Source organism: Periplaneta americana, chromosome 16 (assembly GCF_040183065.1).
Source record: "Periplaneta americana isolate PAMFEO1 chromosome 16, P.americana_PAMFEO1_priV1, whole genome shotgun sequence".
NCBI lineage: Eukaryota > Metazoa > Arthropoda > Insecta > Blattodea > Blattidae > Periplaneta > Periplaneta americana.
This window is the reverse complement of record NC_091132.1, coordinates 136,826,485-136,844,389: the sequence shown is the minus strand read 5'-3', so window position 1 is coordinate 136,844,389 and position 17,905 is coordinate 136,826,485. Positions and strand designations below refer to the sequence as shown.

General features: G+C 36.4%; 1 protein-coding gene across 2 annotated transcripts in view; it reads left to right on the top strand.

Moving 5' to 3' along the window:
• Window positions 1-17,905, top strand: part of Nos (Nitric oxide synthase) — a 501,742-nt gene that overhangs the window by 323,202 nt on the left and 160,635 nt on the right. For both annotated transcript variants that reach the window (XM_069813071.1, XM_069813070.1), the window contains exon 3: window positions 5,661-5,823. In XM_069813071.1, the coding sequence (XP_069669172.1) occupies window positions 5,661-5,823 (163 nt within the window). The remainder of the gene's footprint in view (window positions 1-5,660; window positions 5,824-17,905) is intronic.

Genomic DNA, 17,905 nt, shown 5'->3' with positions numbered 1-17,905 from the left:
TCACTTCTTGCATGATGGCGCTCCTGCACACCGGTACTTGGATCGAAGGTTTCCTGATCGATGGATAGGTAGAGGTGGCCCAATTGCTTGGCCTCCACGCTCACCTGATCTGAACCCTCTCGATTTCTACTTGTGGGGCCATTTAAAATCATTGGTTTATTCTTCTCCGGTGCCTGATTTGGAATCCCTTCGGAATCGAATTGTGGCATGTTCTGAGGACATACGCAATACTCCTGGAGTTTGGGATCGTGTTCGCAGGTCAATGAGACATCGATGTGAGGTCTGTATTCAAGCAGGAGGTGGACATTTTGAACATCTTCTGTAATGACAACGACCTGCGGAAAGAAAAACGTTCCGGTGAATTTCAATGTTGTGAAGGCCATAACTCGGAAATGAAGCATTTCCGGACACATGTTGTAATGAACTATTTTGATTGTCTACATGTGGGAAATACATACCTGAAATTATGCCCCGTATTTTTTAAACACTCTGTATATGACAATGTATATAGCTTAGTAGAGAAGGATATTTGATAAGCAAAAAAACGGAATATAGCCTAATATGCTTAATAATCTAAGCAGTGAATCTAATGAAGGCTACTCATTTACTAATTACTTGTCCATTTATGATAATTATATTACATCTGTTATATACTTCTGGTTAAGTCACATTACAATATTATTTACTAATGTACAGACAGTTTCTATGCAGACCTGTCCCAGGTAGTATTGTTCCATTGGCTTAATGACTGTACTGCGAAGCTCCTGTCCTGAGGAAGCTAAGCGGTAAGGGTTGGAGTGGGAATGGTCTCCGTAGGAAAGCGTGCATGCACCTGTCCGTACACCGGCGTCAGATCGCTCACCGCCCGACAACAGATTTTGTTAGGTAGAGGTTGGAGTGAAAACTTTTTTTTTTTACTTGGTTATTTAATGACGCTGTATCAACTACGAGGTTATTTAGCGTCGATAGGATTGGTGATAGTGAGAGTATATTTAGCGAGATGAGGCCGAGGATTCGCCATAGATTACCTAACATTTGCCTTACGATTGGGGAAAACCTCAGAAAAAAACAACCAGGTATTCAGCCTAAGCAGGAATCGAACCCGCGCCCAAGCGCAATTCCAGATAGATAAGCAAGTGTCTTAGCCGACTATACGCCGGTGACTCAAACCGGTCTTCATAGGAACTCTGTATTATTGGCTTTGATATGTGATGGGACAAGCGCAATCCTAACCATTTCAATCCAAGTAGGCTTTTGTGCACCGGTACCATAGTCTAGTGCAGGGCTGGGCACATTACGTGATTCTGAGAAATGAGCGCTGTGTGCTTTAAAGAGCGTGTCTCGCGAGCGGTGTGACGTATGCATACTGTACGTCATTCAGTGTCAGTGCAGTGGTGACTTTGCAATATGAAGGCGAACTTTGAAGACGGAGCTTCCGCTCATAGACTAAAGCGGACCGCTACTCTCAATGCTTTTAATATATCCTGGGAGGAGTAGTTATTTTTCGTAGAGAGCAGTGGATTAGCAAAGTGTTTAATTTGTCATAAAACACTCCAACTGATTAAGAGGTTCAATATCCAACGGCACTATTCTTTGCAACATGCTACTGAATATGACAAATATGTCGGTAATGAACGCCATAAATTAATACAACTTAAAGAAAATGTTTCTCACTTACATTATATTAGAGTATCCATTCGATATTTGCATTGCATTATAAGTTATTATACACTTAGTAATATATAATTTTAAATTATACAAGTATTATGATATATAATATATAATATTATATATCATGAACTGTAATATACTATACTATGATATATAATATTTGTATAATTTAAATTTATATATTACTAAATGTACTATAATAACTTATAATGCAATATAAATATCGAATAGATACTCTAATATAATGTACCTGAGAAACATTTTCTTTAAGTTGTATTAATTTGTAGTTATATCATATCATATCATATCATATCATATCATATCATATCATATCATATCATATCATATCATATCATATCATATCATATCATATCATATCATATATCATATCATATCATATCATATCATATCATATCATATCATATCATATCATATCATATCATATCATATCATATCATATATTAACAGGATGACAATAATGCACTTAGTGTATCGGCCATGAGAATTAGGTACAAAATTTGCCACGAAATTGCAAAGGAATTGAAAACATTCAACGAAGGTGAATTCATCAAGCGATGTTTAATTATATTGGCAGATGAACTCTGTCCACAGCAAGTGGGGGAAGTGGAAGCCATACGCCTGTCTCGTAGAACCGTGGTGAGGAGGTTGCAGTATGTGCGTATGGATTATGTAAATAAGCGTAATGATTTGTGTATGTGCATAGAGCGAAGTTTATTTCATTAAATTAATAAGAGTGTTATATAAATTCTGTAATGTACAATGGATTGGTGTAATATCCTTATAGACTATTATGCACTGACAGACTGAATGTCTAGAACAACCGTGGCTCTTGTTACATTAATGCAGGGAAGGTAGCTGTAATGCGAGTCCGCCACTGCGTGAGCGTTCTGCTCTGGCTTGGAATTGAAGTGCCTTTCGGAGCAAGAGCAGCTCTGGTCGACTAGACTGAGCCGCTCTCATGCCCGGCCCTGTTCTAGTATCACGAAGCTTGAGTTGTGAGGAAGCTAGGAACAATAGACTCTGCCGGTATTATCACAGTCTAATACATACAGTCGCGCAACTCATACGTATAAAATATGCCAACATTTGACAGCTGGCGCGACAGAAGCCCTCTAGCGGCAGACAAGTTAAAAAGTGTGCACACGACATATGATAACACATCAGAAAACGGGTTTTGCGTAATTTATTTTATTTTTTATGCTATACAGTAAGTGTATATGGTTCTTATTAATTTTACTTTAGAATCCTAGAAGAATTTCACACGCAGTTACACAATCTACAAGTTTCAGAAGCTGGGAATAAACGTAATTCTTTCTGCTCCTTTCAACTGAATCATGGCCCTGTTCACGTATCATGGTTTTAAATAATATAATTATTCGTACGTGGACGGTTAATTCAATTCATTCGTAAATATATTTATGAATCATTGGAATTCTATGTGTCCTGTGAGAAGAGTCAAAATTAGTAGTTTCAAAATTGTAGGGCATATCTTGTAGGGCACATCGCGTGGTGAACTCCTCTCCCTATTTCCTGAGAAATTAACTATTTTCCATACCGCAAATTGGGGTAAACTCGGATGCTGATATAAACTTGAAAAAAAAAAAAAAAGAGGAGGATTTAAACCTTAATACGACATTGATTTATGAAGTTCATTATTTTTCCATTTCTTAAGAACCGGTATTTCCTTTATTATTTTGAGTCACAATATTGCTGATATTATGATTTAAATTTTTATGGCAAGTTTACCGCATTTTACATTACATTTCCAGTTTTCACACATAAGCTTAATTTTAACTTATCTTACCTATATAATACGTAATTTACATGCACTTACTGTTAATATGACGTAGGTGAGAACAAATAAATGAACACACAATTTTGTTGAAAAAATTGTAACTTCAATTAACTCATAAAATGTAGACCTAATTTTATTTTCAGAGCAGAAGAGGTGTAAGTCAAAAATGGGTAATGAGGGTTAAAGTAAACATTCCGTAAAATACAGCGCAAAGTAGCAGTTAATATTGAATTTATTTAAATTATTAGTAGTCAGTGAATAGCACGAAAGATATATTAATTGCTACTTTGCGCTGTATTTCTCAGAATTTCTACTTTAAACCTCATTACCTAATTTTGACTTACACCACTTCTGCTCTGAACTGTTCAAATAATCACTGGGAATGTAAAATCAACACCAATAACAGTCATGCAAATTATTACAGAAAAAGTTGCTTTTTATATTAAATTTAAAAAGGCTCTTTTATTTCTTGAGAACTTAATACGTCTGCCACATAAATTTACACCAACACATAAGAAGCTTATCAACACAGTCTGGATTTATTCGAGAAGTGAATATTTTGCAAAAGGATTAAAATACTCCATGAATTCTTGAAAAATTAACACCATGATCCCTACTTGAATGCGACATAACATTCAACTTTTGAAAAATAAAAAGAAAAAATCACGAATACAAAAATTATGGAATTACTTGTATTAAAAACTGTAGATACATTATCCAAAATCGGAATGGTTACACATTTGCACATATAATCTCGGAAAAAAAATAATATACTGTAACAGGTATTTACTTTGTTTTTATTTAAACTCTCCATCCTCACATACAAATAGGTAACTGAAAACTATTAAATGTTTTATAGAACACAATACGTAGGCTACCTACAACGTGGATTATTGGTTATGACTGAGTTATGATTTTCTCTTGGTCTTTAGGGAAGCGGAAGAACGACAAATTCGGAGATTTAAACTTGTTGTTACTGCAGTTTTCGTCATTGCCTTTATTCCGACGCATGATTAAAACGTTATTATAACATCTCGCATCCCTTTAAAGCACGTGCTAGCTGAACGAGACTGTATCAACCCTATGACGAGTGCCTTGCCTGCCGCTTGGGCGCTAGTGTCGCGAATGTTGGCGAAAAAAGCGTTGAAGTTGCGGGGCTGTGGTATTATTTCGCATTGCCTATAATGAGACGATATTAGCGATCCTAGTGGTTAGCAACTATCTACGGATGCATATTTACTACGCACTGAGCTTCGTGACTGTATATACTAGACTGTGCCGGTACTATTCCGACTTCACAATGTAATCTTCCTTGGCCAACAAGTCCGAAAGCCATACCACTGGTCAACCGTACCTCATGAATAGAACTAGGATTTGTATGTAGTAAGAGTTACAAATGACGCCAAGTACAGTCGAGTCGATGTGATGCCGGTTAAGAAGATTTTAAGCCTGGCTCACAAGACTCGAAATCCAAGAAAAGTCACCAGGACTATACAAGGCAGTTTTTAAACCTCCCGCTATTTTGTAAGTGGTGGTTAAGAGGATTAAAGACCCTTAGCGCTAACTAATGGAAGTACTGAATAACAAGAATGGCAAGTATAAGGAGTGGGGAGCATGGCTTGCATGTTTATAAGCTATACCGACTAAAAATATTAACCTTTACTATATATAAATCCTAACTCTACTCATGAATTCATCTGAGTTGTCATATCCAGAACAGAGGTGAGATTCTGGAGAGGGGGGAGGTGCGGTTTGTCTCATGCATTTCTCTGAGTCATAAAGAATTCACCAACACTGCCACCTATCAATCTTTGGGAAAATCGCTGAGAACATCCACCATGACAGACGGCCGACTCGGTGCCGCACATAACATAAGTGATGCCTTGTTTTTTTCGAAACAAACGTGATACCGGTAATGAAAGAGAGATTGTGGAAAGTACTCATAGAATTAAAAGGAAATACAGCAGGATCGCAAAATAACCCTCACAACCATGCCTATATTCACCACAAATACAACTCGGCCGTAGCCGAGATTTGAACTTGGGACCGCGATCGTTATCACCTGAGCTACCAAGGTGGATTATATTCATTAAAGCTTTCACTGTAGTATTTATATAGCCTATAATGTTAAAGTGAGAAATTCAGTTCAGTAAGTTTTATATTGTGGTTGCAGGCTGAACAGTCCTGCCCATGCCGCCCGCTGGGAGCAGGTGCAGAAGGAGGTGCACCTCAACGGCTACTACCAGCTCACCGAGACGGAGCTGGTGTACGGTGCCAAGCTGGCCTGGCGCAACTCCGTGCGCTGCATTGGTCGTATCCAATGGTCCAAGCTACAGGTCAGTGGCGTCACAGATTAAGTTGAGAAGCGCATTAAAGAATACAGTCGTTCAATAACGGCAGGGTGAGATGCACTAAGGCCCAGTTGTATAAAACTCCCTGACTAAAGATCAACGTTGATCAAAGATGGAAAAGTGAACCGAGTTCAGACACTTCTTCTATTGTATAAAACTTTTCTGCGATCAAATTACCTTGGTTCAAATGCAATCTAAGTGCTTGTGAAAATGATTGGCAACATCGCATAAACAGGTGAAATATGTGATGCGCGGACCATGTTGTATAGGTTTGTTCAGTGTTGCCAATCTAGCAACTTTAACTCTTTTTTACTTTTATATTGCTTAAATAGGGATTTAGCGACCATTTTAGCACCCCATAGTGACAAAATTTAACCTTTCTTTGTTGATAATGAGAAATCTAACGACTTTACAACTACTTTTTGGCAACTTTCCGTACACTCTGTTGGAAACACTGGTTTGTTTTGTGCAAAGTAAATAATTGCGGACAATAGTAAGGAGGTTGACTGTTCTCCAAATTGTTATCATGTTATGGTGTTTGATACTGCTAAACATAATAAAGCTTTATAAAACGACAATTTTCGTTTAGTAATAGAGTTAATTGAAAATTTATGAATGTACCTATCATAATCATTAATAATTAATGGTTGTTATAAACATAATATAATTATAGGTTATGTTATTTGATATTGCTGAACACGATAGAGCCTTATAAAATATAAGATTGTTTATGTATTAAGACAAGAAATTAAAAATATAAATGTACCTACCATATCTATTAATATTAATAATAATAATAATAATAATAATAATAATAATAATAATAATAATAATAATAATGGATATTTTATTTGCATAATCTGTCACTCGTATATTTCAAACAGAAAAGAAATAACTGAACTTGGATCATCTAACTTAATCGGAGAAATTTCTTCAGTCAAAGTTGACTTTAGTTTGAGACAAATTAATCTCAGATTAGACTTTATACAACACAAAATTCCAAGTTCAGCTAGAACAAGGGTCAATTTAACCTCTGATCTAAGATTAAATGGTTTATACAATCGGCCCTAAAAGGATATCCTAGTTTGAATGTGACAGCTTGAAAATTGCTTAAATAAATACCCACACTGAAAAATGAGATTTTTATTACTTCTTTACATCTGTTGATCTTAATAACTCTACCTTAATTATAATTATTTCAGTAACTTTTAGGTCTAAACTAGACGGCATTTCGGAAGGCGGTCGGCTGCTGTATGCGCCGTAGCATTTCTGGTATGTGACGTCACAAGCTTGTACAGTAGAACCAATCGGAATCAGTCTGTAACAAGTACTTCCCGAGTTCGTTTGTTCACGTGTGAGTGTTTCAATACGGTACATTGAATAAGTAAAACTAACATTTACTGTGTATGTGTAAGATAAATAAATGGAAGTAGAGACTGTAAAAAAGAGAAGTATTACACTGGCAGGTGTAGAAAACGTTGACTAGCAGAACGCTGCCGGCCATCTTGATGCTGGCTGCAACGTTGCCAACGCACAAGAAACGACTTCAGAAGCACGTGGTGTGGAATTGAGAACAGTTTTTTTTTTTTCGTTGTTGGTAACTCTATAGCATCTATTAGATGCTTTATGGTTGTGCTAACAGATGGAGTTACTTGTCAACAATGTGACTCTGAAACGTGTGTTCAGGTTACTGCCCAGCGACAGTTCTGATGAATTTTAGATTTGTGATGATTGGTTAATTAATATTAACCCGGTACACTCACAGTCACACTCACATTCATACAAATTTCCAGACTCTAGACACCCAGGGAATTATTCTTCTTCAGGAACCCGGGATCTCCTGATCTGGAAGCCAGCATGCTGACAATCAGACCACAAAGGCAGTCGAATTGAGAACAGTGCAAAAAATATTGTTAGTGAAGGAAACAGGGTTTAGTGTCATGCTTACAATAATCAACGGCTAGGGTCATTATTGTCTTTTGATAACTCAAGGTGCTATTCATAGACATTTCGCTAGCCCGCGCTACGCTATCATATCATATCGCTGACACTGGTTTATGAATACGAAAAACGTTAGTTCGCTGATCATCCACCGAAAGCCCGCGCTAAGAATGTCTATGAATACGGCCCTTAAACTCTCTCCTACGCTATTTGTATTGCATGTGCGCGTGAAGTATGATGTGGCAATGTTGTACGCTGCCTTGCTCTCTCTATCTGTCTCTCTGGACGCAAACGCTAGCATTCTACCCCATTCCGAATTGTCGTCGACTTTAGTATCCGAAAGTTTCATGATGTATGGTTTAATTTATTCCAAATTCACCATGCCAAATTGAATAGATGTGATTAGGGTTTTGTTTCATAGCGATCCTAGATATACAGTCTGATCCGTTTGAGTATGTATAATATTAATTTATTATTATAAAGCTATTATGATAGTAGGAAAAATCTCTTGCTGGTTATATTATGATTAAAAGATGGAAGTTTCCCTATATGACAATCAACAATGCATAATCCGAAAGGATAAATGAAAATCGTAGATGATTAAAATGGCTACTACAGATCAACAGCGAGCACAAATGTGTTCTTTGCTATGCTAAATTTGAGAGTGTTAAAAGAGTTCAAATGGAATTTCGACGTGAGTATGGTGTGCGTAATGTACCTAAATACGATTCCATAATGTTGTGGTATCGAACATTTGTAGAAACAGGTTCTGTGTTAAAAAAAAAACTTGCAGGAGGTCGCAGACGAAACCCAGAACGAGAAGCAGCTATCTCTTGGCTTACAAGCAAACATTCTGATCGGGGCAGATGAAAAAGCTATCTTTTTCTTCCATCATAATAATAATAATAATTTTAAAAATAGGTGCTTATACAAATTTTCGCCACTCGACCGCAATTATGAGGCCCGTAAAAATAAGTTTTTCAGGGGCCGTTAACAGAAAGAAAACACAATTTTCTTGGAAAAAATTATTGGAACAGACATAGCAATTGTTGAGCTTTTTTTCAACATATTCCCCAGCGGAATTGATACATTCGTCATATCATGGGATCGACGAGAGGTGCAGACGGCTGTCAAACGCCGGTTCCGATCCCAGACGGCAGACTTCTAGTACACAAGGATACAAAAATTGAGCTCATGGTAAGACAAACGTCTCAATTTTAGTGAAGGATATGTTGAAAAATAGCGCAACAACTGCTGTATGTTTCAATATATTTTTGCATGCAATTGTGCTTTTTTCTGTAAAGGGCTCGAATGAAAATCACTTTCTGGACGGCTTCTAATTGCGTTCGAATGGCCAAAATTTGTGTAAGCATTTCTTTTGACATTATTTACATGGTGGAAGAAAAATTTTTAACTTTTTTATCTGCCCCCGTCAGAATCTATACTTGTTAGTCCCCAAACTCCCCAGATCTAACTCCTGACTTCTTCGTGTAGGGTTCTGTTAAAGACATTGTCTATTCACAGAAACCCAGGAACATTGATGATCTGAGAGTAAAAATTACTTAATATTTTCAACAAATCACCCCTTTTGTGTTACAACGGACATGGGCTGAATTGCATTACCGTTATGACTTCTGCAGAGTGCTCAATGGGGGTTATGTTGAGCTCTGAGTAACCTACATCTTTCAGTGTTGTATGCACAAAGTTTCAATAAATAAAGTTCAGTAGTAAATGTTTTACGGTGTTTTTATTTTACCCATATCCAAACGGATCACCCTTGTTTTAAATGTGAAAGAAACAATAGTGGATTATTTTAAATGGACGCAGCTTTGACTTCTTCCAAAGTTGATGAATGTTTGATATATGTCCCTCTTCAGGTGGACAAAAATTGGCGAGAGGAGTACCCCACTCATTTGGATCGTTACAAATTGTAAAATTGACATGACTGACCTCGGTTAATTGAAACTAGCACTCGAAACGTTGTCAGATTCATATACTCATCACCAATAATATAAATTATTTATATTTTTACTGAATGGTATAAATTTCTGCGATGCTTACGTGCCTTATAAATACTGTAAATTGCAACGGTATCCTCTCAAATGGATGTCTTGGCTAATGCAAGTTTAAAAATTGTAATCTCGTTTAATATAATTATTTTGAATAGGCTTAAAATAATCAGTAGAGTCCGTATAGACCAGTATCTATCTGATGCTTTTTCAATTCATTGCGGGCTAAAGCAAGGAGATGCACTATCACCTTTACTTTTTAACTTCGCTCTAGACTATGTCATTAGGAAAGTTCAGGATAACAGACAGGGTTTGGAATTGAACGGGTTACATCAGCTTCTTGTCTATGCAAATGACATGAATATGTTAGGAGAAAATCCACAAACAATTAGGGAAAACACGGAAATTTTACTTGAAGCAAGTAAAGCGATAAGTTTGGAAGTAGATCCTGAAAAGACAAAGTATATGATTATGTCTCGTGACCAGAATATTGTACGAAATGGAAATATAAAAATTGGAGATTTATCCTTCGAAGAGGTGGAAAAATTCAAATATCTAGGAGCAACAGTAACAAATATAAATGACACTCGGGAGGAAATTCAACGCAGAATAAATATGGGAAATGCCTGTTACTATTCGGTTAAGAAGCTTTTGTCATCTAGTTTGCTGTCATGTGAAAGTTAGAATTTATAAAACAGTTATATTACCGGTTGTTCTGTATGTTTGTGAGACTTGGACTCTCATTTTAATATTATCTTCCCATCTACATCTCGGCCTCCCCAGCCAAAGTCTTTTTCCCTCTGGCCTCTCAACTAACACTCTATATGCATTGTTTATTATTCGGTTGAGAAGCTTTTGTCATCCAGTCTGATGTCAAAAAATCTGAACGTTAGAATTTATAAAACAGTTATATTACCGTTGTTGTTTATGGTTGTGAAACTTGGACTCTCACTTTGAGAGAGGAACATAGGTTAAGGATGTTTGAGAATAAGATGCTTAGGAAAATATTTGGGGCTAAGAGGGATGAAGTTACAGCAGAATGGAGAAAGTTAGAAAACACAGAACTGCACGCATTGTATTCTTCACCTGACACAATTAGGAGCATTAAATTCAGACGTCTGAGATGGGCAGGGCATGTTGCACGTATGGGCGAATCCAAAAATTCATATAGAGTGTTAGCTGGGAGGCCGGAGGGAAAAAGACCTTTAGGGAGGCCGAGACGTAGATGGGAAGATAATATTAAAATGGATTTCAGGGAGGTGGGATATGATGATAGAGACTGGATTAATCTTGCTCAGGATAGGGAACAATGGCGGGCTTATGTGAGGGCGGCAATGAACCTGCTGGTTCCTTAAAAGCCAGTAAGTAAGTAAGTTAGTAAGTAAGTATCTGTCTACAGTAGGTATATTTCTCCCTGTCAATTTAACTGAAGAACACAGCTGGGACATATCTGTGTTTCAAAGCCTCGCGATCCACAGTTTACCTCGCAGTGATTCAGACTACGAGTGGCCGCGGTGTCTGTAGCATAATGCTGGCTACATGTTTGGTATACGTACAGCCCGGCATGTTCTGCCAATTTATTGTACATCCAATCCACTACGTCGAGCTCTGCCTTGACAGGCGCCCCCTCCTTAAGGCCTCGTGTAGCTAATACGTGCCGTAACAAGACATAAATTTCTTTTACAAGCTGATTCACAGTATCGGATCTGAAACTTGATATATTTAAATCTCGCATCGTAGAGTATCTGAATACCCAGGTGCCAGTGTTATCTGCAAGGATTTCCTACGATTGCTTTCCTAAACTAACATTCGCAATAGAAATCGCGTAACATAAAGTTTGCGGTTATGTATCAAATTCAATTTTCTAATACTTTCGTGGATGCTGACAGACTTGCAGTAGAAAATATGTAGGCCTAATCTGAGAATTCCGTATTGCTAAATAATAGTCTTTCATTATTATACTTGTGAATATTGGTTATAAACATTTCCAATTGTGATTGCTCTTTAACATATAGGCTCTTGTTTTTGTAATCTGTGCTATTTTATTGCTTATATTAATTTGTTTATTTTGTCTTCTTCGTTCTGGTTATCTACATGCATTTTTGAACTCTCGACCACGAGCGTTTGCTCATACGAGAGTAAATTCTTTAATTTGTATTTCTGTGTTATGTATATAATAGTTTTTAATGTATATAAAAAGTATATATCTCTCTACAAAATGTATATATAAAAAAGTAGACCCATTCTCTATATATCATATTTATCATTGGATTAACTGTTAGAGTACCTACTTTGTTTCTTTTATTTATAACATAGATTACTTAATCAGCTTTAGCTAGCTTAATTTTAGTGATGGCTTTTGTTTACCAATCATGGAAACGATATAAAAGCAAACACTAGTAGTAAAGTAATGCAAAGCATAGACTACACGCTTTCTATTGGCTTGATTTGGCTTTTCGAGGGCTGAGCTCGGCTCCGGACGGGTACACTTAGGTACGCTTTGACTCATTGTGTGCCCTACATATCCGATGATAGCCCAAGTTCGACAGTGGCCTGTCGTGAATCGGACGCTCAGAGCAAGGTCATATCCGCACACATAAGCCTCAGGAGCTCGGAGCCCCTCCTATATCAGCTTTGGAAACCCGTACTACCTTTAAAACTTCACCCAAGCCTATTTTTACTATTGCAGATGATAATATTCACTTGAGAAGCGGATCTAACCAACCTCAAATTATTAAAAAGCGTTTATTTACCGCTGAAGGAGTAATGAAATTTTGTTGTTATATAAACAATATTGATTGGGAATTCTTCTTCAATGTTCAAGAGCCTAATGCAGCTCAATTCTTTAATACATTTTTTTAAATTTAATTTTAGAATATTTTAACTTATCATTCGAAGTCAAGAATGTAAAACTAAATATTAGCAAAAAACATAAAAACAAATGGTACTCTGAAGAAATAAAACAGGTGAAAACCCACTTACTAATGCTACATGATATTTATAAAGAGACTGGTCTGCTCACAGTTAAAAATAAATTATATGAAATTGAGAAAGAATACAGAAATCAATTAACTCAAGCGAAACTAGACTATAACACAAAATTAATTGTCAACTCTGATAATAGATGTAAAACTGCCTGGAATCTGATAAATAAAGAAAGGTCTAGTAACTCTCAAAATCAAATAAACAATCATAATATATCGCCGGAAGGGTTTAATGAATTTTTCATTGACTCGGTGAACAAAACCAAATCCAAAATTCAATGCTCTGAGCTATCCCCTATGGAAATACTAACCGAAAATGGTAAAATCTCATGCACTTTTAAATGGAAAGAGGTCACCACTGAAGAGGTATGGAATATAATAAAAACTTTGAAAAAAAAATCAAATTCAAAAGATGTTTACGATATGTCAAGTGATTTTTTAAAAAAGTTATAAATTCAATTTATATTCCTATTACAAATATGATCAATATTTGTCTAAAACAAGGTCTATTTCCAGATCAACTAAAAATTTCGAAAGTAATCCCAATTTATAAAAAAGGCAATAGATCAAGTCCAAATAGTTACAGACCAATCTCTATCATTTCAGTGCTATTTAAGATATTTGAATATGTAATTTTCAATCAAATTTATGACTACTTTGAAAATTCAAATCTCTTTAGTACTAACCAATTTGGCTTTAGAAGAAGGAAATCAATAAATGATGCAATTGAGCTTTTAATAACCGAAATTTTAAGAAATTTTGAAAATAGGTCACACGTTACTGCTGTGTTTTGTGATCTCTCCAAAGCTATCGATTGCGTTGATCACAACTTAATTCTATCAAAATTAGAATTTTATGGTATTCGAGGGAATACACTAAATATTTTTAGAAACTATCTTCATGGCAGAAGGCAATTAGGGGAGAGTCGCGTAGTATCGGACATCGGGTAATATCGGACAGTGAGTTTCTTTCATCTACCACACGATGATAGTATCTGATTGACATGGTTACGTTTCTGTGATGTCGCATAGAGAAACGTAACCATGTCATTCAGGTACTATCATATGGTGGTAGATGAAAGAAACGCACTGTCCGATATTACCGGATGTCCGATACTATCCGACTCTCCCCTAGTCTCAATAGCTGAAAATTGGTCAAGTCTCTCCAGTATACATTATAGTGTTCCACAAGGCTCAATAATTGGTCCACTGCTATTCTTAGTAGCAATAAATGACCTTCCTAAATTCATTAAAGCTATAACAATTATGTATGCTGATGACACTACATTCTTATGTTCTAGCTCTACTCTGAATGAATTACATGCTCTAACCAGTGATATTCTATCACAGATGCTTTGTGGTTTGAATCTAATGGTTTTTTGCTTAATCAAGAAAAGATTATCAACATAACTTTTACCCTAAATCATGTAATAAAAAAGGACAACATACAAAACTATACCAAATTTCTAGGACTTTTTATAGACTCCAGTTTAACATGGGAAAAACATATCGAATATATATGCACAAAATTATCAAGAGTTATATATGTATTAAAGAAATTAGTGACTTGTGTTTCTCAAAATTATTTAAGATATGCCTACTTTTCGTTCTTTCAGTCGATAATTAGGTATTATTAATAAGTATTTAATGAATTTCAATCTTAAGGCATATAAACTTGCAAATGTTTATTTGCTATTTAATAACAATTTATGAACGTTTTCGCCGTTTAGGGCATCTTCAGATATAACAAAACATATTATCTGGACCTATAATAGTAGTCTATATTATGCAAATAACAAGGAAATAGAGAACAATATATGTGATATATGAAATTCATGAGCTTTATGTAGATATAACATAATACAGGATGAATATTGAGAATCTTTGAATTTGAACTTAGACTGGACGAATATTTTATTTTATACATATAGCTCATGTTACAATTAATATACAATGTTTAAAATTTGTCAATGATGTTAAATTTAAAATCCACAAACGATTAGGGAAAATAGGGGAATTTTACTGGAAGCAAGTAAAGAAATAGGTTTGGAAGTAAATCCCGAAAAGACTAAGTATATAATTATGTCTTGTGACGAGAATATTGTACGAAATGGAAATATAAAAATTGGAAATTTCTCCTTTGAAGAAGTAGAAAAATTCAAATACCTGGGAGTAACAGTAACAATATAAATGATACTCGGAAGGAAATTAAACACAGAATAAATAGGGAAATGCCTGTTATTATTCGGTTGAAAAGCTTTTATCATTCAGTCTGATGTCAAAAAATCTTAAAGTTACAATTTACAAAACAGTTATATTACCGGCTGTTCTTTATGGTTGTTGAACTTGGACTCTCACTTTGAGAAAGGAATATAGGTTAAGGGTGTTTGAGAATAAGATGCTTAGGAAAATATTTGGGGCTAAGAGGGACGAAGTTACAGGAGAATGGAGAAAGTTACACAACACAGAACTGCACGCATTATATTCTTCACCTGACATAATTAGGAACATTAAATCCAGAAGTTTGAGATGGGCAGGGCATGTAGAACGTATGGGCGAATCCAGAAATGCATATAGAGTGTTAATTGTGAGGCCGGAGGGAAAAAGACCTTTGGGGAGGCGGAGATGTAGATGGAAAGATAATATTAAAATGGATTTGAGGGAGGTGGGATATGATGGTAGAGACTGGATTAATCTTCCTCAGGATAGGGACCAATGGCGGGCTTATGTGAGAGCGGCAATGAACCTCGGGTTCTTTAAAAGCCAGTAAGTAAGTAAGTAAGTAAGTATGAATTTAATATCGGGTGAGATCCATAAAATATGGATACCTTCAGTTTATTTTTAGGTTTCTACGAAAGATCTACAAGAGAACATAAAATCTTTCTTATATCGCCATGAATCCTAATTCAGAAATCGCATCCCATTAGGAGTTAGGCTGTATAAGTTTTTGTAACAATTTACGAGCGGAATATCTCCCTTTAAGCTGGAAGCACACACCCTTACGGTTGAATGATGACTATTTATGTACAGCACCCTATGGCTCACTGGAAGACTTCGGCGAGAAACATCACTTTTCTCACAAGACGAAATCTGTGTAAATGTATAGGCGATACAGAAATCCTCCCCTATAAAACTTTGTTCTTTCTTCTTGCTTTGAAGTGAACTTTATGTGATGGAGCTTATTCTCTCTCGCGTTCCATTCTCTTTACGTCGTTTGTGAGAGAGAAATGTCTCCTCCCCCTCTCTGGCAGGCACTTCTCCCATTCTCTCCCTTCAACTTATGAGCTTAACTTGGATTCAAATAGAAGGCTATAGAGTAAAGTATTCGCCCACTATCACGAAAATCTGCCCATATCGACTTTGTAAGAGCTGAGAATCAGGTTGCATGGCACGTACTGTAACGCGCGTGTTTACATACCCAAGGTAACTGATTCTTATTGCATTCGACTGTTACACAGGCAGTCTGGGTTCGAGTCCCGGCTAGGCCTCGGATTTTTCTTTTGAAAAATCTGTGGTGACACTTGTGGCCGACTTGGTTGCAATTGGGGTTTTTTCTCCTGGTGTTCCCGTTTCCCTACGTTAGGCATCAGCATGCTATTTCCGTTCCGTCGTCATTCAACAGTACAATGCAACTCCACAAATAGACGCTCACTCTCGTATACTTCACGATGCAAGGTAAGTCAACGCATCCTGTCCCGCGCTCCACAGGGTTAACCAGTTGAACCAGTGCAGTAGTGTGCAGATACTCGTACACGTTGGCAGCAAGGCAGGGAACAAAAAATGTGTACTTATGCTGAAGCAGAAGTTACAAATATTGGAACGATTTAAAAAAGGTGAATCAATCAGAGCCATCGCTCAAGAATGTGACATTTCGATCAGAACAGTGCATGGGATAAAACAAAATTCATCTAAATACCAGGCAGTCTGTAGTGATTATAAGAAGCTTTGTTATTATCAGTTGACTGTAGGATGAAAACACAGCTTATTTTGTGTAATTTCTTATATTTAATCAATAAGGATGATTTATGTTCTCTCTTGAAGGGTATACACCATATTAAAATAACAACACAACTATTACATGAAATCCTCAATAAGGTTTTGTACCTTTATTCTCTTCAGCTCTAACCAACAATAACAAACATGCAGGTTGCCAGGCGACGATAGAAAAGATGCGAAAACAAATGAATGAGGTGTGTGAACAATTGAATGCTCTTTCATAATTATGAAAATATAGGCGTGCCATTTGAAATTTCAAAGTGGGGATGGCTGGGGTGGGAGGTGAAATCTAAAATAAATTAAGCCTGGTTTAAGACTTCCCCTCAATATTTAAATTTACGTGTTTTTTTGTTTAAATTGAATTCAATTTAAATAACTAGTTATTTAGAGTGGGATGTTTTGAAATGAAAGCCATGTATGTAGTTACATTTAGAGAGTTTTTCCTCCAGAAGTTTGTTTTATGTTTCAAACGTATCACGTATATTATACTTAATCACGAAGTTGTTTTGTTATATATTTTACATATGCTACAATATATTATTTAAAATTATGTACATTAATTAGTTATGTTTCGGTCCGCACGCCATAAAAACATTGTACAGCCCTTATGTTTACCAATGTCCGCAGTACTCCGTAGAAAAGACAGAGTTCGTACCTCGTCTCGCACACGGACCATTGCTGTGTCTACTGGGTGTTCAGTTCAAAATGTGTCATGGCTCGCTGTATGCCGTCGTGACTAGCCGATGAGCCTAGAGATTCAATCTTCCTACACTTCCGCAGAGGTGTATAACCTAAGAGGCAGAGAAGTTGCCTAGCAAGTACGGCGTTCATTCTGAAGAGTACATACCGATACGTACGGTAACGCCGGTAGTGGCAGGAATGTGAACTGTTTGGAAATACGTACTGTCGAGATATGGGGAGAGGGTTAAGACGATTACTTACGTATTTGTTGACATTAACTTCGACGATCAACATGGACACGGAGCATTTGATTTGTGTTGTGGAATGTTACCGTACGCAACCGATGATAACAAATATCCTGCGTACGACTTGCCGGCGCAAAACACAGTTCGAAAGAGGTTATGGTAGCACACAGACCGCCATCTGTTGCTACGACGTTCAAGTTATACCGTACACG